The sequence below is a fragment of the Dama dama genome, chromosome 23, assembly GCF_033118175.1.
Source record: "Dama dama isolate Ldn47 chromosome 23, ASM3311817v1, whole genome shotgun sequence".
Taxonomy (NCBI): Eukaryota; Metazoa; Chordata; class Mammalia; order Artiodactyla; family Cervidae; genus Dama; species Dama dama.
Window position 1 is genome coordinate 33,046,624 of NC_083703.1, and position 24,470 is coordinate 33,071,093.

A 24,470-nucleotide genomic window follows, 5' to 3' on the forward strand; every position below is an offset into this window, starting at 1 on the left:
TGGCCATAGTGAAAGGTGTGGTAGCTTTCTGGGCATTTCTGATAGCAACATTTCTCAGAACCAGTCCCCAGATTTAGTAAGCTCCAGGAGTTGGTGATGGACAGGGAAGCCTAGCATGCTGCAGTCCATGGGGTGGCAAAGAATCAAACATGACTACGTAACTGAACTGAACTGAACTGACTTAATTTTCAATTAAAATAGCAAGAGTTCAGTGTGAGGGATCTGCATGGAAGTTGGTGCAATTGTGTGGAAAGTGAGGATGAATCGAACGTGCTGTCAGTGAATTATTGTCATTCAGTCACTGAGTCATGTTGAAGTCTTTGCCACCCCATGGAATGCAGCATATGAGCTCCTCTTCCTCCACCATCTCCTGGAGTTTGCTCAGATTCATGTCCACTGAGTCAGTGATGGTATCTAAACATCTCATGCTCTGGCGACCCCTTCTCTTTTTGCCTTGATTGAATTAGGACTAGCCTAAAATTTGGAGGTTAGGGATTAAGGATTTTTTTTCCTGCTTTTTAATGATTATTTTAAATAATTGTTGGTCCATATTTGGCTTTTTTTTTCCTTCCATGAATATACAGGCTGACTGTGTTGTTATTATTGGAGGGAACACAAGGGATGCGGGAAAGTGGATGGATGACACTTGTGACAGTAAGCGAGGTTATATATGTCAGACACACCCTGGTAAGTCCTAACAGACCTCACCAGACTGTAAGAGGTGGGGCTTTTATTTTTTATTTATTTATTTATTTTTTGAGGTGGGGCTTTTACATAGTTTTTAAGAATGACTTTCTTCTCAATTTTGTTGTGAGTCTTAAACTGCTCTAAAATTTTTTTTGCTTAAAAAAAGATCACCCCTCACGCATCAATATGTTTATTTGATTCACACTTTCATCCATGGATGCCTGTGACAGACAAAAGGATATTTTCTGTAATTTATTGATCAATGTGCTCCCTCATCCGTTACCAGAAAATCTGCATGGATTAAACTTGAATTTGAAACTTTTTCTAATTTTGATAGAAATTTGGGATGTTTGCTTACCTCTGCTTAAAAAAAAAAAAAAGTCAGAGTGGGGACACCTCATTTAAATTCGTGTAATTTGAGAACCATTGACCCCAAACATCATATATGTCTCAGTATTTGTTATGTATTCTATTTTTTTTTGAAAAGTAATCGTCTTACTTATGGTCCTTTTTTTCATCTTAGGAAGCCTGACTATGGTTCAAGGAAAATAGAACAGATATGTGGATATTGACAAAGAATCTAGATTGTAGTTATATACATTTTAGTTTCAAGTGAAATTAGAAAGTGTTTAGCTACTTAAGAAGAGGATCAGAAAATAAAAGATAGGTTAGAGACAAGGGTTGGAGATGAGGTGGGTTGTTGTCACCCTGAGGAGAGCTCTTAGAGGAGTTTGAGTTAGAAGGTACATGCTGTGCCAGATCTAACACATTTTTCTGTTCTTTCTGGGGAATCAGGGAACAATGAGTGAAAATCACTAAAGATATCTTCAGATGATTGGAAAGTTCTGCAGAAGTTCTAGCCTTCTGTTAATCCAAAAGCTGGCCCAGGCCACAGTCGCATCTCTCACCTTGTTATGCCCTTCGAGCACCAGAACCTTAGGCCACCAGTGATGCTTCTGTGTTTCTGGTCTTGGGGGAGAGAAGGGAGACCCCTTCCAAGAGTGAATAATAATCCCTAGACTTACTTAAAATCATTGTTTTCTTCTTCCTGTAAACATAAGAGATCAGATATTTGCTGCCAACAAAAAATATCTTTAAGATTTTTAATGATTTAGGTTTAAGGGGAGGTTGACAGTATTAAAGCGAAAAAGGCAGAATATGAAATTTTACAGAGTATTGATGATGCAAAAAAACACTTTGAACTGTCTTAAACAAATAAGAACCTAAAAGCTATGGGAATGCATCAAAGTAGAAATAGTGGATATGTGTGGATCGTGGGATTTAGAACTTTAGTTCCTTCATTGTACTATTGTATTTTTCTGGATTTTTAAAAAATTTCTCTCTCTCACACACCCTCTCTCTCTCTCTCTCTATATATATATATATATTTACACTTATATTGTGTATATTATATAATACCTCTCTCCATACATATATAAATTATAAGGAAATACTAAACTATTGAGATGATTAAATTCTGAGTAATTTTTTCTCATTTTTATGCTTTTCTATATTTTCTAAAACTTCAGCAAAGAACATGTGTTCAGTATTTTTTTCAGACACTGTTGTTCTCAAAAATTCCCTGATGGTCCAATGGTTAGGACTCTGGGCTTCTATGGCAGGGGGCACAGCTTCCATCCCTGGTTGGGTAACTAAGATCCTTTAAGCCACATGGTATGACCTTAAAAAATTTAAATAAAATAAATAAAGATAAAATAGTGTTTTTATTCATATGAATATATATGAATAAAAATGAATGTATTCATGAAAATATATAAAGAAATAGAAATAAAGACATGAATGAATAAATATGAATATATGAATAAAAAAACACTTAGACAAACCATAACACGTGTTCCTTGATGAAATTTTAGAAAATACAGAAAAGTATAAAAAGAAAAAATTACCCATAATCTTAGCACCTGAAAATACCTCTCAAAAATTTAGTTTTTCCTTGCAATTTTTTCTATGAATGTTTTAATAAATAAGCTAATTAGATAAGGGAGCTAATTTCCTGGCTGCATATAGCCTTTAATAAAGCTTTTTAAAGCGTTATCTTAAGCTTCATTTGTCACTTTTAGCAGACCAAAGCTGTTCCAATGATACTGAGACAAACCCAGTTCTCCCCAAGCTGGGAAAGATAGGGCTTGACTTCCTGCTGGCTGTGACATGTAAGGATCCTGGGCTGGGGCTCTTGGGTTAATGCTACTGTACCAACACACGGTGGCAGCAACAGCAGAAGAAAGGGGAGGTTGCCCTTCCTCTTTGCTGAATCAAAATTGCTGCCTTTGAGTCATCAAAGGAAAGTTTGGCATTCGTGGGGTGACAGAACAAGGCACGTGGTGGGTTGGGTTGGTACACAGTGGAACAGCTCAGAGAATTGGCCAAGACAACATTGGTAGGCAAGGATATGTGGAGCCCTAGACCAGGGTTGGCAACCTTTTCCTGTAAGAGACAGATTATAAATATTGCAGGCTTTGCTGTCCATAAAGTTTCTGTTGCAGTGACTCAACTCTGCTGTGATCGTGGGCGATCATAGTCCATAAACAAGTGAGTGCAGCTGAGTTCCACAGAAACCTTATTTATATGCCCAAATTTGAATTTCATGTAATGTTTACATGTCACAAAATACTGTTCTTTGGTTTCTTTCCCCAACCATTTAAAAAACTCATGGGCTATAAAGACAGACAACAGGCCAGATTCCACCCTCTGGCTGTTACTCAGTGACCTCTGTTCTGCTCTTGGGCATCCACTAAGGCACACAGAAACAAGATTTTTTTTGGGTCTTGATCAAAGTCTGGGTGGGTCTAGAGTAGTTATTAGAAACGCACTCTAAGAGATTGAGGAGGAAAGATCAGAAAGCTAGAGTGAGTCTAACTTGCAAAGGCTGCAGTTTGGATAAGGCATGGAGATAAGATGTTCTTACTCATCATAAGAATAAAGCTTGATCCTGACATCAAGGTTAAATGAACTGGCAACTGTTACATGGCTTCACTCCAGAGCATAAGCCAGTCTCTTGAAGGTACATGAATCACTGATGAAGTCACACAGATGAAGTCAAATAGATATAAATGCAAATTCCATGGGTAGAATGGAACAGAATGGGGGAGGGGAAGGAGAAGAAGACTATTCTCGACCTTAATATTTAACCAAGGTGGAAAAAAAAAAAAAAGATTGGTATTGACAGGTTGATAGACATCCTATAATTTGTGGGTTTAAACTGTGGCATTTCTTTCATTCAAACCCTAGATCTCATTGTATTTATAAGTCTTTTCAGTTGTATAGTTTATAAACTTGATTATGTATTTCTCTTATTCTAAATAGAGTTTAGAAATGACTTCAATCAGGCATACTGATTGAAAAACAGAACTCTGTGTTCTCATTTGAAATGGCACATGAAAACGTGTTTAACACTCCAATGGTTTGAATTTGGGCTATTTAGATTCTTTTTAGGATGCCTGAAATATAGAAGTCGTGTGCTGATGGCACTTAAGTTGTGTTTAGTGTTAATGAAAATATTTATTTTTATTCCAGACCCTTCCTTGCCGAGTTCTCCAACAGTTCCAACAGATGGTTTTATTAAATTTGGTGAAAGTAGCTATTCGCTTGTGAAATTAAAGCTGCAGTGGGATGAAGCTGATGATTATTGCAAGCTGCACACTTCCCACATTGCTAGCATTCTAGATGCTTATAGTAATGCTTTTGCCTGGATGCATATGCAGACACTGAATGAACCTGTATGGATTGCCCTCAACAGTAACTTGGTAAGATGCTGGAAACATGTGTGACATGACATGATTGATAAATGATAATTGAATCTGATTCTCTTCTGTTCATTTTGTTGAATACTTATTATATGAGAGAAACTACTACCTAGAGCCTATTATACAGAGTGAAGTAAATCAGAAAGAGAAAAGCAAATATTGTATATTAATGCATACATATGGAATCTAGAAAAATAATACTGATAAACCTGTTGGCATGGCAGGAATAGAGATGCAGACATAGAGAAGGGACTTGTGGATACAGTGCGGGGAAGGAGAGGGTGGGACAAATCGAGAGAGTCGCACTGACATATATACACTCCCATGTGTAAAATAGATAGCTATTGGGAAGTTACTGTCTAGCCCAGGGAGCTCAGCCAGGTGCTCCATGACAACCCAGAGGGGTGGAGGGCGAGGGAGGCTTGAGGGGAGGGGATTTATGAATACTTGTAGCTGACTTATGTTGTTGTATGGCAGAAACCAACACAACATTGTAAAGCAATTATACTCCAGTTAAAAATACATTTTTTTCATTTATTTTTATTAGTTGGAGGCTAATTACTTTACAGTATTGTAGTGGTTTTTGCCATACATTGACATGAATCAGCCATGGATTTACATGTATTCCCCATCCCGATCCCCCCTCCCGCCTTCCTCCCCACCCCATCCCTCTAGGTCTTCCCAGTGCACCAGCCCCGAGCACTTGTCTCATGCATCCAACCTGGGCTGGTGATCTGTTTCAACCTTGATAATATACATGTTTCGATGCTGTTCTCTCAGATCAGCCCACCCTCGCCTTCTCCCACAGAGTCCAAAAATCTGTTCTGTACATCTGTGTCTCTTTTTCTGTCTTGCATATAGGGTTATCGTTACCATCTTTCTAAATTCCATATATATGCGTTAGTATACTGTATTGGTCTTTATCTTTCTGGCTTACTTCACTCTGTATAATGGTCTCCAGTTTCATCCATCTCATTAGAACTGATGCAAACGAATTCTTTTTAATGGCTGAGTAATATTCCATGGTGCATATGTACCACAGCTTCCTCATCCATTCATCTGCTGATGGGCATCTAGGTTGCTTCCACATCCTGGCTATTATAAACAGTGCTGCGATGAACATTGGGGTGCACGTGTCTCTTTCAGATCTGGTTTCCTCAGTGTGTATGCCCAGGAGTGGGATTGCTGGGTCATATGGCAGTTCTATTTCCAGTTTTTGAAGGAATCTCCACACTGTTCTCCATAATGGCTGTACTAGTTTGCATCCCCACCAACAGTGTAAGAGGGTTCCCTTTTCTCCACACCCTCTCCAGCATTTATTGTTTGTAGACTTTGGATAGCAGCCATCCTGACGGGCGTGTAATGGTACCTCATTGTGGTTTTGATTTGCATTTCTCTGATAATGAGTGATGTTGAGCATCTTTTCATGTGTTTGTTAGCCATCTGTATGTCTTCTTTGGAGAAATGTCTGTTTAGTTCTTTGGCCCATTTTAAAAAGAAAAAAAGAAAGAAAATGATACTAACATATATGAGACCCAGTTTTTCTACTGCATGGTATCTTTGAGGATCTGGCAAGTTAGTGATGTTTGTCTGAAATCAAACTAAGACTTATCCAACTGATATTAACTCTCAGATTGCTTTTGAATATTAAAGTTAGATTCTGCATCTATTTGGTTTCATGTATTAACTTAAGTCTTTTTAGTGTCATGATTACAACTATGTCTTAGGAGTTAAGAAAACATCAGGGGCATAGCTCCTGGGAAGTGAGGGGTTCTCCCTATTTTTTTGTGGGAAGTCATTCTAGAGTTGTCGTCCTTTCTGAAGTTGTGCAGCTTCTATTCATATGGGATAATTTTCATTGCAGTCAGTTCTCTGGATTCTATAACAGAAAAAGAAGGTTGGCAGAGGATGGGGTAGAATGAGGGATGAGGGTCAGAACTAAGAGTGGTGCTGGAGGTGCCAAAATTTCCCTAAAATGAGTCTTCTCTGACACCACGAGATCCATCTCTCCTCCACCCATGCGTCTCTCCATCTAACTAGTCAATCAAAAAACTTTCTAGTACAGTAAAAGGAGGTGTTAATAAGTAATTAAGAGATAATACAAGTGTCAAAAAGGGATATAGACAAAGTGCTGTGACCTGAGAGAAAAAGGATCATTTGTGCCAGGGGAGAAGACCAAGAGAGCTTCTCAGAGAAAATCAAACTTTATAGATATAGTCTAGGATGGTGGAATGTAAGGAAGGAGTACCAAGAAGAGAGAAAAGGATAGAAGGGGATAAAACTGGAAAGCAGACTGGTGTCAGACTTTATAGGACTTATTCTACCTGGATGCAGAGATGGAAATTTACACATCATGCAATGACTATTTCTTGAGATAGGGTGTGTGTAGTGAACATTTAAAAGTAGGTAGCTTCATGGAGTCCAAAAGTCTGTTCTGTACATCTGTGTCTCTTTTTCTGTCTTGCATATAGGGTTATTGTTACCATCTTTCTAAATTCCATATATATGCATTAGTATACTGTATTGGTGTTTATCTTTCTGGCTTACTTCACTCTGTATAATGGGCTCCAGTTTCATCCGTCTCATTAGAACTGATTCAAATGTATTCTTTTTAATGGCTGAGTAATATTCCATGGTGTATATGTACCATAGCTTCCTTATCCATTTGTCTGCTGATGGGCATCTAGGTTGCTTCCATGTCCTGGTAATTATAAACAGTGCTGTGATGAACATTGGGGTACACGTGTCTCTTTCAGTTCTGGTTTCCTCAGTGTGTATGCCCAGGAATTTCAGATGATCTTATTTACAAAGCAGAAATAGAGACATAGAGGTAGAGAATAAACATATGGCCCCTAAAGGGGAAAGAGAGGGGTGGGATGAATTGGAAGATTGGAGTTGACATAGATACACTATTGATACTATGTATACAATAGGTAACTAATGAGAAACTACTGTATAGCACAGGAAACTACTCAATGCTCCACAGTGATCTAAGTGGGAAGGAAATTCAAAAAAGAGGGGCTACATGTGTACATACAGCTGATTCACTTTGCTGTAGAGTAGAAACTTAACACATTGTAAAATGACTCTACTCCAATAAATAAATAAATAAAATGCAGGAAAAACTCCAAGTAGTTCCACAATGATTTCTGTGTTTAAACTTAAGCACGATATTTTTACATCTATGTTGAATCTATTTTTAGTAACTGATTTGCTTACTAACTCATATATTTTCTCCTCACAGCTGTGGTTGCAAGACTCTTAAGAGTTTGAAATAGGGATTTATTTATTGTTAGTTTAAATAGCTTTCCATTATACCAACATTTATAACTAAAACAATACTGTTGTATTTATTATATCTATGGAGTAATGATTATCTAATAATTTGATTAAACATGGTATAATACTACAAAATTTTAACTTGCAATGCCATATGCTTTTGCTTTTGTCATTAAATCTTTGGTAATTGCATTGGTAAATTAAATAATGCAGTTAGAAAGCGATACCTGTTAGAATGGTTTAAAAATGTACCTATCTCTGACTGAAGTTATCTGCATCTGTAAAATGTAGGCTTTACCTGTAAAATCTCTTTTAGACTGTTAAAAAGATATCATTGATAAGAAAATTTTTGATGTTATCAATTAATTTGTATGTGACTATAAATTTGTTTAACTAAATAAGAATTTGAGTATGCAAATTGAACAAAACAACTAGCTTTTAAAAATGCAATCATGTTTCCTTGTGGTTGAAAGACCACCTAACTGGAAGGCAAGAGACCCAAGCTTCTCTGTTATCCACTCATGTCACCTTGCTCAAGTCATTTGTCATTGGCCCTGTTTTAACAGTCAAACAGTAAGATTAAAAGAGGTACATGTTTCTCTCAAGGGTCCATGAGTTCAATAAAAACTACTTAATCTCTATTATCATTTCAATGATAATGTAATAAGTATTTTATTTGTTCTGAGGATAAAATCTCTCTTTTTCACTGAAAGCCTGCGAATAGAGTTTTCTAGAATAAGACATAGGTTTTTATGTTTTTCAAAATAGCTTCTACTGTTGTCTTCATGAGTATCTTTAAGAAGTAGTTTTCTTCTTAAGAAAGGCTGCATTTCCTGAATTTGAGTTGGTAGAAATAATTTATAATCTTTTTATTCTCAAATGTTGAAGATTCCTTGTCAAATCACAGTCTTAAACATACTTTTTACTCCTCACTGGATTCTTTTGGTATTTTCTAAATGACTCTGGGCTTGATGTTAATGGTTGTTTTTGTTCTTACAGACCAATAATGACTACATTTGGACTGATAAATGGAGGGTGAGGTACACAAATTGGGCTGCTGATGAGCCCAGACTGAAGTCAGCATGTGCTTATATGGATCTTGATGGCTACTGGAAAACAGCACAGTGCAATGAAAGTTTTTATTTTCTCTGCAAAAGATCAGATGGTAATCGAGTACACAAAAACAGTCAAGGGTTTGAAATTTTCTCAATAAGCTAATACAAACCACCGTTGATGTTCTTAAATAGTCATATGTTTTGGGGTAACTTAGGGGTAAGAGAAAACATATTCCTTCACCTAACCAAAGACTGACTTGGCAATAAACAAATATACATAGGTCTGAGTAACAGAGAGAGAAAATTTCCTTCATTGCTGGAGTTTATTTTTACATATCTAATTTTTTTTTTATTATTTTGGATTATCCTCTGAGTCTATGATATCACAGTCCTCAGGAAATTATGATTACTTTTGCTGTTGACAGCAAGCTGTATCAAAATACTTTTATCAGAATGGGTTGCCTCAGGCCAAACAGCTAGCAGGGAAGGAGCACAGCTCCACCTATCAGCAGACAATTGGATTAAAGATTTAAGCAAGGCCCTGCCCTACAGAGCAAGACCCAGTGTTCCCAGCAGCCAGTCTCTCCCCTCAAGAAGCTTGCACAAACCTCTTATCCTCATCTGTCAGAAGACAGACCGAAGAAGCAAGAACTATAGTCCCACAGCCTCCAGAACAAAAACAGCAGTCACAGAAAGCTAATCAAAATTATCACATTGATTACAGCCTTGTGTAACTCAATGAAGCTTTGAGCCATGGGTAAGGCCACCCAAGTCAGACAGGTCATGAGGGAGAATATGACAAAACAGAGTCCACTGGAATAGGGAATGGCAAGCCATTTCAGTATTTTTGCCTCAAGAATCCCAGGACAGTGTGAAAAGGCAAAAAGATACGACACCAGATGAGCCTGCCAGGTCAGTAGGTGTCCAATATGCTACTGGGGAGGAACAGAGAAATATCTTCAGAGAGAATGAAGAGGTTGGGCCAAAGCAGAAATGATGCCCAGTTTTGGGTATGTCTGATACTGAAAGTAAAATCCAATGCTATAAAGAACAATATTGCATAGGAACCTGGAATATTAGGTCCATGAATAAAGTTAAATTGATGTGGTCAAGCAGGAGATGGCAAGAGTGAACACTGACATTTTAGGAATCAGTGAACTAAAATGGATGGGAAAGGGTGAATTTAACTCAGATGACGGTTATATCTACTACTAAGGGCAAGAGTCCCTTAGAAGAAATGGAGTAGTCCTCATATTCAATAAAAGAGTCTGAAATGCAGTACTTAGGGGCAATCTCAAAAACAACAGAATGATCTTGGTTCATTTTCAAGGCAAGCCATTCAACATTACAGTAATCCAGGTCTATATTCCAACCACTAATGTCAAAGAAGCTGAAGTTGAACGGTTCTGTGAAGACCTACAAGACCTGATAGAACTAACACCAAAAAAGGACATCCTTTTCATCATAGGGGATTGGAATGAAAAAGTAGGAAGTGAAGAGATACCTGGAGTAACAGGCAAGTTTGGCCTTGGAGTACAAAATGAAGCAGGGCAAAGGCTAACAGAGTTTTGCCAAGAGAATGCACTGGTCATAGGAAATACCTTCTTCCAGCAACACAAGAGATGATTCTACACATGGACATCACCAGATGGTCAATACTGAAATCAGATTGATTATTTTCTTTGCAGCTGAAGATGGATAGCTCTATACAGTCAGCAAAAACAAGACTTGGAGCTGACTGTGGCTCAGATCATGAGGTCCTTATTGCAAAATTCAGCCTTAAATTGAAGAAAGTAGGGAAAACCACTAGACCATTTAGGATGACCTAAATCACATCTTTTATGAGTACACAGTGGAGGTGATAGATTCAAGGGTTTAGATCTGGGAGCCCAGTGCCTAAAGAACTATGGATGGAGATTCATAACATTGTATAGGAGGCAGTGACCAAAACCATCCCCGGGAAAAAGATATCCAAGAAGGCAAAGTGGTTGTCTGAGGAGGCCTTACATAAAGCTGAGAAAAGAAGAGAAGCCAAAGGCAAAGTCAAAAGGGACAGATATACCCAACTGAATGCAGAGTTCCAGAGAATAGCAAGGAGAGAGATGAAACTTTCTTGAGTGAACAGTGCAAAGAAAGAGGAAATCAATGGAATGGGAAAGACTAGAGATCTCTTTAAGAAAATTGGAGATACCAAGGGAACATTTCATGCAAAGATGGGCACAGTAAAGGACAGAATAGCAAGGACCTAAGAGAAACCCTAGTGGCTTAGAGGTTAAAGCGTCTGCCTGCAGTGCAGGAAACCAGGGTTTGATCCCTGAGTCGGGAAGATCCCCTGGAGAAGGAAATGGCAACCCACTCCAGTATTCTTGCCTGGAGAATCCCATGGAGGGAGGAGCCTGGTAGGCTACAGTCCATGGGGTCGCAAAGAATTGGACATGACTGAGCAACTTCACTTTCACTTTCAAGAGAAGCAGAAGAGATTAAGAAGATACAAAAAAGGTCTTAATGACCCAAATAATCATGATGGTGTGGTCACTCACCTAGAGCCAGACATCCTGGAGTGTGAAGTCAAGTGGGCTTAGGAAGCATCACTGTGAACAAAGCTAGTGGTGGTGATGGAATTCCAGCTGAACTTTTTCAAACCCTAAACGATGCTGCTGCTAAAGTGCTGCACTCAATATGCCAGCAAACTTGGAAAACTCAGCAGTGGCCACAGGACTGGAAAAGGTCAGTTTTCATTCTAATTCCAAAGGCAATGCCAAAGAATGTTCAAACTCCTGTACAGTTGCACTCATTTCACTTGCTAGCAAGGTAATGCTCAAAATCCTCCAAGTTAGGCTTCAGCAGTATGTGACCCAAGAACTTCCAGATGCTCAAGACGGATTTAGAAAAGGCAGAGGAACCGGAGATCAAATTGTCAACTTTTCTTGGATCATAGAAAAAGCAAGAGAATTACAGAAAAAAATCTGCTTCATTGACTATGGTAAAGCCTTTGACTCTGTGGGTTAGAATAAACTGGAAAATTCTTAAAGAGATGGAAATACCAGACCACCTTACCTGGCTCCCAAGAAGCCTGTATGCAGGTCAAGAAGCAACAGTTAGAACTGGACATGGAACAACAGATTGGTTCAGAATTGGGAAAGGAGTGTGCCAAGGTTGTATATTGTCACTCTGCTTATTTAACTTATATGCAGAGTACATCATGTGAAATGCTGGGCTGGATGAAGCACAAGCTGGAATCAAAACTGCTGAAAGAAATACCAACACCTTCAGGTATTCAGATGATAGCACTCTAATGGCAGAAAGTGAAGAGGAACTAAAGAGCCTCTTGATGAGGGTGAAAAAGGAGAGTGAAAAAGCTGGTTTAAAACTCAACACTCAAAAAACTAAGATGGTGGCATCCAGTCACATGACTTCATGGCACATAAATAGGGGAAAAGTGGAAATAGTAACAGACTTTATTTTTTTGTGCTCCAACATCACTGTGAACAGTGACTGCAGCCATGAAATTAAAAGACAGTTGCTCCTTGGAAGAAAAACTATGACCAACCTAGACAGCATATTCAAAAGCAGAGACATTCCTTTGCTGACAAAGGTCCTTATAATCAAAGGTATATTTTTTCCAGTAGTCACATTTGGATGTGAGAGTTGGACCATAAAGAAGGCTGAGCACCAAAGAATTGATGCTTTCAAGCTGTGGTGCTGGAGAAGACTTGAGAGTTCCTTGGACAGCAAGGAGATCAAACCAGTCAGTCCTAAAGGAAATCAAAACCAAATACTCATTGGAAGGACTGATGATGAAGCTGAAGCTCCAAGAGACAACTCATTGGAAAATACCGTGATGCTGGGAAAGATTGAGGCTGAGAGGAAAAGGAAACAGCAGAGAATGAGATGGTTGGATGGCATCACCGACTCCATGGACTTGAGTCTGAGCAAACATTGGGAGATAGGGAAGGACAGGAAACCTGGCGTGCTGCAGTCTGTGGAGTCACAAAGAGTTGGATGTGAGTTAGTGACTGAACAACAATGCAGATTCATTGCAGTCAGTGATATTACAGTGACACAGTCTTAACATATAGTTGAATTGGACAGTGATAAAGTCCTAGAATTCTACCTATAGCACTTAGTTATGTGTCAGTCACAGCTAAGATGGTTTTATAGGGGCAAGGATCCTAGAAAATGAAGAGTGTCCAGAAGGAAGACTCACTTTGCAAATTATTTTCGGGTGATCTCTTTGGGGAACTTACTAACATCTTTGTAGGTATCTGTAGATCTATATTCTTAATTATGAATGTGGTTGATTGCCATTGTACCACAATGCCTTCTATTTAAATATTTTAAAAATAAAATAATGGTAAAATAAAAAGAAATCTCAGTAATAGAAATGGTCGATCTAAATGATTTCCATTAGAGCTTTTAAAAAAAAAATAACAGATGATGAAAAATTTTTTAAATTTTAATATTTTATTCTGTGTACTACAGAAGCTTCAGATCTTACTTTGTTTTAAATATCTTTTTATTAACAGAAATCCCTGCCACTGAACCCCCGCAGCTGCCTGGTAGATGCCCTGAGACAGAGCACTCAGCATGGATTCCTTTCCATGGTCACTGCTACTATATTGAATCTTCATATACAAGGAACTGGGGCCAGGCTTCTCTGGAATGTCTTCGAATGGGTAAGTGCCACATTTACTGTCAGAAAATTCCACGATCATATACTCTAGATTACCATGATAATAGTAGCCCCGTATGTTAAAACCTAAGGAATTGTAAGAATATCTGTCCTTTTTGTCTTAATAATTCATATTGTAACAGAAATGTTAACATCATGCCACCTAAATGCAATTTCTAACATTATAGCCTCAAAAGATTAAAGAATTCTGGTGTGGAAAGCAATGATTTGCTGAAGAAGTCTTTCTTAGTTTCTGCCCTAGTATTTTAAATCACTGGGATTATAATTCAGATTGTTGGAGTCACCTTTTGTCACTAATCAACTCAGGCTTCACAAGTGCATAGGAACCATTTTGCTTTGCCATGAATAGAAAAGCATTTAGATCTAGTTATCTTATTAGTGAATAAATATGAAAGAAAATTCAAATAGACCTGACAAAAATGGAAAGTTTCCCTTCTGATATAAAAATATCAAATAAAGCGAACTTTTCAAGGTACATTAATAAATTTACTTACTTTAATCCCAATAAGTATTTTACTGAATTATTTTGTTACTGAAGTTTGTTTATGCCCTAAGTTAGGGCTCTTTTTTCAACAGTGGTGAGCAAGAGTTACATTCTCATATTCTTCTTGTTCATTCAAAAGTCAGCCTGGAGTTTTTACTACTTCTTTTTGCTTTTATGTTTAATTTTTTCTTCAGTTTTATTGAGGTGTAGTGGACACAAAATTGTAATACAATTAAGGTATACAAGGTGATGATTTGATACATGTTTTGGTGGGAAAGGATTCCTACTGTCAAGTTAACACAACCATCATATCACATATTTACTTTTCTTCCTTTTTTGGTAAGAATACTTGAGTTCTAATCTCTTATATCATACAGTATTAACTATAGTCACTATATTATACAGATCCCAAGACCTTATTTATCATAAAACTGAAGGTCTGTACCATTTCTCCCACACCCCAAGCCCCTCACAACCACTGTTCTACTCTCTGTTTCTATGAGTTTGACTTTTATTTAATTCCACATATAAGTAATACCATATAGTACTTGTTTGTCTCTGGCTTACTTCCTTAAAATAATGCCCACCAGGTTGATCCATGCTGCTGCAAATGGCAGGATTTCCTTCTTTTTTTAAGACTGAATAATATTCCATTGTATACACATACTGCCTTTTCTTAACCATTCATCTGTTGATGGACATTTGGGTCGTTTCCACATCTTGGCTATTTTTAATAGTGCCGCAGTAAACGTGGAGTGCGGATATCTTTTCAAGATGCTGATTTCATTTCCTTTGGATATATACTGAGAAGTGGGAGTGCTGAGAGTTGTATCTTTAGCTTTTTGAGGAACCTCCATGTTGTTCCAATTTATATTCACACTAACTGAGTTTTCTCTTCTCCTCATCCTCTCCAGCACTTGTTGTCTCTTATCTTTTTAATAATAGCTAGCCTAAGCAAGTGTGGCGGTGATAGCTCATTGTGGTTTTGATTTGTATTTCCCTGATGATTAGTGATGTTGCACACCTTTTCATGTACTTTTTAGTCATTTGAAAGTCTCCTATGGAAAAAAATGTCTATTCATATTCTAAGCCCATTTTTAAAATTGAGTTATTTGGTTTTTGCCATTGAGTTGCATAAGTTGTATATTTTACATATTAAACCTCTATTAGGACATGTGGTTTGCAAACTTTTTTTCCCATTCAGTAAGTAATTTTTTTTATTTTGCTGATGGTTTCCTTTGCTATACAGAAGCGTTTTAGATTGCTGTTGTACCATTTGTTTATTTTTGCTTTTTTTTTGCCTTTGCTGTTAGTGTCATATACAAAAAAATCATCAACAAGGTTAATGTCAAGGAGCATATTGCTTATATTTTATTCTATGATTTCAGGTCTTACATCCAAGTCTTTAATAGTTTTGAGTTGATTTTCCTGTGCAGTGTTAGTAGTGGTCCAGTATTATTCTATTTCATTTGGCTGTCAGTTTTCTCAATATTACTTGCATGGAATAATTTTTTTTTAATCCCTTCACTTTAAGCCTATGTATGTCCTAAAGTTGAAATGCATTTCTTTTAGATAGCATATAGTTGGGTCTTTTTCTTTTTTTCCTCTTCTTTTTCAATCTATTAGGCAACTCTGTGTTTTTTGATTGGAGAATTTGGTTCATTTACATTTCCAGCAATTATTGGTAGGCATGGGCTTAATATTGCCATTTTGTTAATTGTTTCTGCCTATCTTGACCTTCCTTTTTCCCTTTCTTCCTCTGTTCATTTCCTTTGTGATTCGATGGTTCCGTAATGATATGCTTAGATTTGTTTCCTTTTGTATATGTACTATAGGTTTTGTTATGTGGTTATTATGAAGCATATATGAAACATCTTATAGTTATAGTAGTGTATTTAAAGCTGGTAACAACTTAACTTTGAAAGTATGCAAGCACTCTATGTTTCTACATTCCCCCCACCTTTCATATTTTTGATGTCACCATTTATGTATTTTTATATTGTGTATACATTAACAAATTATTATATTTATAGTTATTTTTAATACCTTGTATTTTAACCTTTATACTAAAATTACAGATGATTTACCTACCACCACTATATCAGAATATTCTGGATTTTCCTACATATTTACCTTAACCATTGAGTTTTATATTTTCAAATATTTTCATATTATTAATTAGAGTCCTTTCACTTTAACTTGAAGAATTCCCTTTGACATTTCTTATAAAGTGAAAGTTGTTCAGTTGTGTCCAACCCTTTGCAACCCCATGGACTATACAGTCCATGGATTCTCCAAGCCAGAATACTGGAGTGGGTAGCCTTTCCCTTCTCCAGGGGATCTTCCCAACCCAGGGTTCAACCCAGGTCTCCTGCATTGCAGGCAGATTCTTTACCAGCTGAGCCACAAGGGAAGCCCAAGAATAGTGGAGTGGGTATCCTATCCCTTTTCTAGTGTATCTTTCCACCCGGGAATTGAACCAGGGTCTCCTGCATTGCAAGTGGATTCTTTTACCAACTGAGCTATCAGGGAAAAAATAAAGCTATCAGGGAAAATATCTATTGGTGATGAACTCTTTCCAGTTTTATTTGTTTGGAAAACTTTTTATCTCTCATTTAGTTCTGAATGACAGTTCTTCTAGGTGGGGTATTCTTGGTTTGGAAGCTTTTATCTATAAGCACTTTACATGTATCTTCTCACTCCCAGCAAAGTTCTGCTGGAAAATTTCTTCATTGTCTTGCAGGGGTTGCCTTGTGTGTGACAAGCTGCTTTTGTTTAACTGTTTTTAAGAATCTCTCTTTGTCTTTAATTTTTGACAATTTAATTGTAATGTGTCTCAGTGTTGGTCTCTTTAGAGTCACTGTACTTGGTACTCCTTACGCCTCCTGGATCTAGATGTCTGTCTCTTTCTCCAGGGTTAGGGGCAGTTACCAGCCATTGTGCTGTGCTCTGCTAAGTTGGCTCAGTCGTGCCCGACTCTTTGTGACCCTGTGGACCGTAGCCCACCAGGCTCCTCTGTCCACGGGATTTTCCAGGCAAGAATACAGGCATAGGTTGCCATGCCCTTGTCCTGGGAAGGACCATTGGGAAGCTTTTGGTCCATCATTTCTTCAAGTACTCTTTATGCCTCTTTTTCTCACTCCTCTCCTAGGACTCCCATTATTCAGACTGCATAAGCACAAGCTTGCTGATTATTTCTTTTACTTCATCAAATTAAGTTTTTGGCTTCTCCAGTGAAGTTTTCCTTTCAATTATTATAATGTTTAACTCCCAAATTTTATTTTTAAAATAATTTCTATCTTTTTATTAATAGTCCGTATTTAGTGAGCAATTATTTCATACTTCATTTTAGTTCTTCAGACACTTTTTCCTTTAGGTTCTTTAAACATCTTTAACATAGCTGATTTCAAAAGTCTTTGTCCAGTAAGCCAAAGATGTGACTTTGTTCTGGAAAAATTTGTATTGGCTGCTTCTTTTCTTGGTATGGGTCATATTTTCATGTTTCTTTGAATTTTTTGTAATTTTTATTGAAAAATATGTATTTAAAATAAGAAAATAAGCAACATTGGAAATAAGTTTATTTCCACTCTACAAGGTTTGATTTTGTTGCTATTTCCTTGTTTTGTAATTTTCCTTCATAAATTCTATGAAGTGTGTATTCTTTCTCATGCGTAGTTACTGAATTCTCTACCTAGTTAGTTTAGTGGTCAGCTAGTGATGCGAACATATTTTCTTAGTGCCTAGGACCAATAAGTTTTCTGGGTTTTACTGAGGGGCTCTGTCTGAAGACATGCCTTCAACTTTCATACATGAAGTTTAAAACTCTACCTTAGCCTTCACTTCCTGCTTTTGCAGACCCTCAAGGTCAGCCAGAGGTGAAAATGTGGAGACTTTTCAGATCTTTCACGGGCATTCACATAGTCCAGTGCATGTATACACTCCAGTGCATGTCTATGGCCTTCTAGAGTCCCAGGAATAGGTCAGCACTTCTTAAAGTTCCCTGTGGACATTTTACTCCACAGTCTTTCCTGTTAGCTTTTTGGTTAGCTTATTGTTTCCCTAAAATGTTATCACTGCTTCAGGCAGCTATACTGTTAGGTTATTGCCACTGTTAATTTTTGACAATTTTCCCCAAGGAAAATGCTGTTTACATTGGATGAGCTCTGAGTTAGTTCAAATTAAGGCAGGTTCTGCCAAGTGAGGTTTTCCAGGGAACTGTCAGAGATCAAATAATGGAAATTCTTTGAGAATGTGACTTGGAAAGAACCCCAATCCCATTCTGACTTTCCAGTGTCTTCTTGGTTTCTGGTCTTCAGTGTGATTTTGAGGCTTTTGGCTTTTAAGGCAATCACAGAGCTAGGGATAAGGCTATGGGATTAGGACAAGTTAAAACATCCTGAAGCTCACTTTCCTTACTGAGAGTCAATCATTTTTCTTGAATAAATACATCCTGGACTGTTATAAGCTGTTGGTTAACTTTCAGTGTTCTGAAAAAGTTGATTTGAAAAAGATTTAGTGTTCTTATTGCTTTTTTAGGGGAGAGGATTTTCAAGGGTTCTTACTCTGCCATTCATTATGATGTCACTTGAAACCTCCTTTTTTAAATTAAGAAATTTTTTTTCTTTTATGTTGCTAAGTATTTTTTAAAAAAATTCTTGGCAGTGGATATGTAGAAACTTTGTTTTCAACTGTAGATAACTATGATTTCCTGTAAATAAAATGAATGATTCATATTCATCAAAATATATCCCATGTATATTGAAATGGTTATCATCTATGAAATATATTTTAAAATAAAATATGAAATGATGCAATGAAAATAGTCAGCAAAGTCCCAGTAATGTGGTATACAGGCATGTGGTTAGATATAGGGCAAGATTCAGATGCCTGGATCATGCCATGACTTTGCCCTCCACTATCATTAAGATCTTGAAAGATCTTACCCTCTGGACTTTTAGATTCCTTATCTGTAAAATGGAGTAACAGTAGTATTAACTTAATAAGATAGTTGTAAAATTTTAGTGATATCATGTTTGTAAAGTCCAAAGCAAAATGTCTGGTAGAAACAGCTTAAAATATTTTAAGTTGTTATTATTTAAAATTCTATAATTTTACAATAAAATACAGTACTGGCACTGAAGCAATCTTTGACTGGGTATGTTAGATGCTATAATATCCAAGCAGCCTTTCTGTTTCATGTCTTCTTTTTGTACAGTCCTATACATAACAGCTGGATTAATACTTTTATAGTACATGCATCAATCTGCTCCCTAAAAATCTAAGTGTTTTTTAATCACCACATTACCCTAAATACCAGTCTCCTGCCATCTGCAGTGAGACCTAACCCAAGGCTTTTTTCACCCATTGACCAGATTCATCCAGCCAAACTGAGCTATCTGTCAATGCTATTCATTACCCCAATAGATTGCCTTATCTACCTACCTTTCTATCTGTTTCATATCTTATTACTATAAACCAAATATGAAGAATTCCATGCATCTGTGAACCACCTCTATGCTTCCCTGTCTCTTTATTTTTTTTTATTCTTCCTAGTCTCAGAATTATTTTCTATTCTTTCTACTTGAAATCTCATGCTCCCTAATATTTTAAAATTCTGTTTATTGCGTGCTTCCTTTAAATAACTTCCCCTAAAACAAATCTTCTCCCTGTTTGACATGTCAGTACCTTTTTATATTTATTTTGTTTTCTAATACATTTCTTTATATGCTCAATTCATTCCTACTCACTGAACCATAACCTTCTTAAGGTATTCTGTGTTCTACTCATCTTTGTATATCCTGCAGTGAGTTGTCCAAGTGCTTGTACACAAATGATGCCTAAAAAAATCACATTTTTAGAATGGAAACAAATTCTTAGAAGACAAATGTTCACTCTTTGAAATTCTTCCCCTTAAGTGGAGATAGTGGGATGATTTTTATTGCTCTTGATATCAACATAATCATTATAAAAATGTTTTCAACTACTTAAATATATTCCCATCTTGTTTATTCTTTTGTACTTTGCAGGTTCCTCTCTGGTTACCATTGAAAGTGCTGCTGAATTGAGTTTCCTGTCATATCGAGTTGAGCCACTTCAAAGCAAAACCAATTTTTGGATAGGATTATACAGAAATGTTGAAGGTAATTTTTGCACCATGATTTTTGAATCAGGAATATTTCAAAATGTTGAAATATTTCAAAATATTTCAAACTTGTTTCAAAACAAGTTTTCAGTTCTAGAAAATCTTGCTTTACTTAATGATTAATTTGAGAAGCATTTGAAGATTCAAACTCATAGTTTCATTTGAGATAAGAACTGAATATTTAAGTGACTCACACATCAGGCTATCTTGAAAGTTGCTAAAAGGAATATCCACTGTTGCTAAGTTAAAGAAGTGTTAAAAAAATATTTTCTATCTTTTGCTATTTAAAAAAATTAGGGGAAGATAACTTTACATATATATACTAATAAGGAATAAATTTTCAACTGAAACTACATGAGAAACATGATTCTCAGTTTCCTTTCCTCTATTAATTAATTATTATTATCTTGCCTATTAAAACTCTTAAGTGTAAATAGCTATTGATTGTGGTATAAAATAGCATGCTTAGAAATTTTACATGAATAAGTTGAATTTATTTTAAGGGGGATTATTTTTAACTTGTAATTTTTTTTGGCTTCCTCTGATAATCAGGAATGTGGCTGTGGATAAACAACAACCCACTCTCCTTTGTCAACTGGAAAACAGGTGATCCCTCTGGTGAAAGAAATGATTGTGTCACTTTATATGCATCTTCTGGATTATGGAGTAATATTCACTGTTCTTCCTACAAAGGATACATTTGTAAAAGACCAAAAAGTAAGTAAGAATTTGTCCTATGGTACATATATTTCTAGGTTCCCTTTTCTTGAAAATATGAAGATGTTTGGTGTGGAATTATGATGTGATTACAGGTTCCTTATAAACTCTTTCTCTTTATAAGCGAGAAATCCAGTCTGCCATGGTGATCAGTTCTGTCTGTTGCTTTGAGTGAGCACAAAACTTCCTGCTTAATTGAAGTAATGATTTTGGTATATCAATACACATGTGATAAAATATCCATGCACATGGATTTGTGAAGTTGGGAGAAGTTTGGAGATCTAGCCTTATGGCATATGAGAAAAAGAGATAAAATACATACCTTGACCAAACAAGAAGTGGACAGTGGGGAGGAATGAGAATTTTTTAAGAAATAAATCATGTGAGACCAATTAAGTTTCCTCCTGAGATTGAGTGGCAGACCATGTCAGGACAAGGGTTGGGGGAATTAATAGTATTATGTGCCCATGATATGATACTATCCAGACGTTCATAATAGTTTTATGCCATTCTACTTCACATAGTATCTTTACCGAGAGAAAAAATTAGATAATAGAATTAAATAAATAAATGAACTAAGTAAAGTAATGCTCCATCCCCAGTAGGTTTTATTATTTTGTTGTTGTTCAGTTGCTAAGCTGTATTTGAGTCCTTGTGACCCCATGGACTGTAGCACGCCAGGCTCCTCTGTCCTCCACTGTCTCCCAGAATTTGCTGAAGTTCATTTCCACTGAGTCGGTGATGCTAGTTCTTCATTCTTTGACAACTCTGTCCTAAGATACTGCACCCTTTGGGGCAGTGTTGAATTCTTATTTTATTTTTCATTCAAATGCCTTGTAATATCTTATGCTTCAGTGAGCTTTTTTCAAAACCGCTAGCCTAGAATACATTATTTTATGGGTAGATTTTGGTGGTATAAGTGGCTCAAGTACAACTGGGGGCGTTTTTCCTGTTTTCAGATCTTCCAGTGTATTTAAACTCACCGTGTAGGCTGCAGTTATAGGATAGATAGATAGCTAAAATCTGTATATATACATACAGATTTTATCTATCTGTCCATCTATCTGATTATTGTCTATCTATATCATATATCACCATAAATCAAACATGAATAATTTGATGTATTTGTAAACCAAATAATGCTCACTATCTACATGCAATTATCATGGGTCTTTATAACCAATTATTTTGTTCTTTTACAAACAGTTGTTGATGCTGAACCTACGCATACATTAATTACAACAAAAGGTAAGATCATCATGAAATTTTAAGTTCCATGTTAGCAATACATTGATACAGTGTGTTTGTTTTAAAAAACATAATTTTCCCTTCCTACACCCATTGCACTCTCAGTCAAATAGCTTGAGCTACTCTAGCCTTTGTCGTTTTGGCATCAATCACTCTTGAATGATGCTCTAGAAAAGCCAGTCTTGGAGTCAGGTTGGTGTTTTTATCCTAGGTCTTGTTGTTGTTGAGTCACTCAGTTGTGTCTGACTCTTTATGACCATATGGGCTGTAGCCTGCCAGGCTCCTCTGTCCATGGGATTCTCCAGGCAAGAACTCTAGGTTTTACTGAGAACACTAATTGCTTCGTTACACTAATTGCCCTATGAGAACCCAGGGAAGAAATTTCTCTTAGGAATCCCTGTGATTTCTTTGTTTTCTTTTTTTAAAGCAATATTTAAATTTTTATTTTTATGGACAGTTTGAGTAAGGAACTGACCTCTTTCACTTATGTTGTTTGCTGCTAAAAAAAAAGTAAAAGTGAGATGTGTGGCTTGCCTACAGCTCTCTTAACTTCTTACGTGCTATTTGTTAACTAATACTCATGTGTTCAAATTTCCACTATTCATTTTCTTTTTCCCCTAATTTTCCCCCTTGATTGTTGTTATTATCACTGCTTTTACTATTCCATGTATCTTCATATGATGTATGTGTAGGCAGCCTTCAATTATTTTTAAAAGGTATAAATATTTAAAAATATCATACTAGCATACTGCTGCATAGATACATGAAATACTCTTGCAACTGAATAGTCATCTGAACGTTTGAATTAATCATTCATGGAATTCTATATTCATGTCCTGAATTTCTGTTTGGCAAATGTCATTGGACAGGAAATTCATGCATTTTAGTTTTTCTAAGACAGTTGTACTGTTCTCCATGGCATTCTACTCTCTGCCTCTCCCCACTTACCTTTTTTCTAATGTATTTACTTATTTATAGCTGATCCAAGGAAGATGGAACCTTCTAAACCGTCTTCCAGTGCGACAGGAGTAGTAGTCATCGTGGTCCTCCTAATTATTATGGGTGCTGGCTTCGCTGTGTACTTCTTTTATAAGAAAAGACGTGTACATTTGCCTCAAGAGGACACTTTTGAGAACACTCTGTATTTTAACAGTGGATCAAGTCCAGGAACTAATGATACAAAAGATCTCATGGGCAACATTGAACAGAATGAACATGCAGCCATCTAGTATCATGGTATGATTTAGGTATATTTGAATTTCATAAAATTATAACTAAAATGGTAAGGTCTTTTGTTTTGTTCAATGTGATTATTTCCTTTCAAATTATAGTAGTACTGTATTATGCTGGTCTGTCTTTTCCTTTGCCGAGTGAAAGAAATAAGTGCTCCCTTTTCAGCCTGGCAAGATATTTTCACAAAAGAGGGATAATGACATTGACTACTATGTTTAAAAAGGTCTTAGGTGAATATACAACATTGGTGTATAGCTTGTGTCAACTGCATTCAGATTACAGGAACCTCAGAAACCAGCTAAGCGTCCTGAAATCATTTAAGGAGATTCCAAAGACTTGTTACCCATGAAATGGTTATTTGGTAATTATAAGACCATTTTAAAAGTCAAGTACATATAGCCTCAGGTGACACAAAAATTTAGTCACCTTTTTCCTTATGCCCATCTTGATTTTTTTACTTCCAGGTATTCAGAATTGTATTTGTACATGTGCAGAAAGAAAAAGGCAGCTGAGAATCTTGTCTGCCCCAAGCAAGATTTCCAGGCTGAACATTACAGATGTGTTCTTTGTCCTATTTTATGTATATCAGGAATGCAAAGATTTGAAATAAAAATGTAAATTTGCATAACTGGATGTACTTAGATAATGTGAAATAAACATCAAAGACAAGGTGTATTTTTAATAAATTTGTATTTTGGTGATCTTGGTAAGTGTAAATTTTCTTTTAACTGTGATTTATTTATCCATTTACTTTACATTTTACTTGGAAAATTAATGATATCAGTAGAGGAATTTTTAAAATTAAGCTCTTAATGTATTTGGAAAATATAGATTGCTAAAACACTGTGCATAAAATTAACTTTTTGCTGTAATAACTTGGCGTATTTCCCTGGATCTCTCCCCTGTAACAATGACAGATCTCAGAATGCAACAGTTGAAGGCACTGTTATTGGGAATTAGGTCTCTACGTATCTTTTCCTCACTTTAACAATTCCTTTTTGCTCAAAAACTTTTCCTCAGACGAAGCTTTGTGTACACTGTAAAATATATCAGAGGTGTCGCATCTACCCCAGTATTATATTTCCAACTCATCCTTGCCTTTCCCAAGGGGTTACTTACGAACAGAAGTTCCTTACCTGAGGTCCCTAAACAGGGATCCTTAAATGGC

General features: G+C 36.5%; 1 protein-coding gene across 2 annotated transcripts in view; it reads left to right on the top strand.

The window, feature by feature from the left end:
* MRC1 (mannose receptor C-type 1) overlaps nucleotides 1–24,019 on the top strand; it is a 107,295-nt gene extending 83,276 nt beyond the window's left edge. The window contains exons 23-31 of one of the 2 annotated variants that reach the window (XM_061126314.1): nucleotides 585–687; nucleotides 4,222–4,451; nucleotides 8,730–8,895; nucleotides 13,312–13,461; nucleotides 19,989–20,102; nucleotides 20,657–20,821; nucleotides 22,028–22,069; nucleotides 23,048–23,305; nucleotides 23,767–24,019. In XM_061126314.1, the coding sequence (XP_060982297.1) occupies nucleotides 585–687; nucleotides 4,222–4,451; nucleotides 8,730–8,895; nucleotides 13,312–13,461; nucleotides 19,989–20,102; nucleotides 20,657–20,821; nucleotides 22,028–22,069; nucleotides 23,048–23,298 (1,221 nt within the window). In that variant the 3' untranslated portion in view covers nucleotides 23,299–23,305; nucleotides 23,767–24,019. Of the gene's footprint in view, nucleotides 1–584; nucleotides 688–4,221; nucleotides 4,452–8,729; nucleotides 8,896–13,311; nucleotides 13,462–19,988; nucleotides 20,103–20,656; nucleotides 20,822–22,027; nucleotides 22,070–23,047 lie in introns of both variants that reach the window. The other variant, XM_061126316.1, reaches the window with a different exon arrangement.
* Nucleotides 24,020–24,470: the final 451 nt, after the last annotated feature.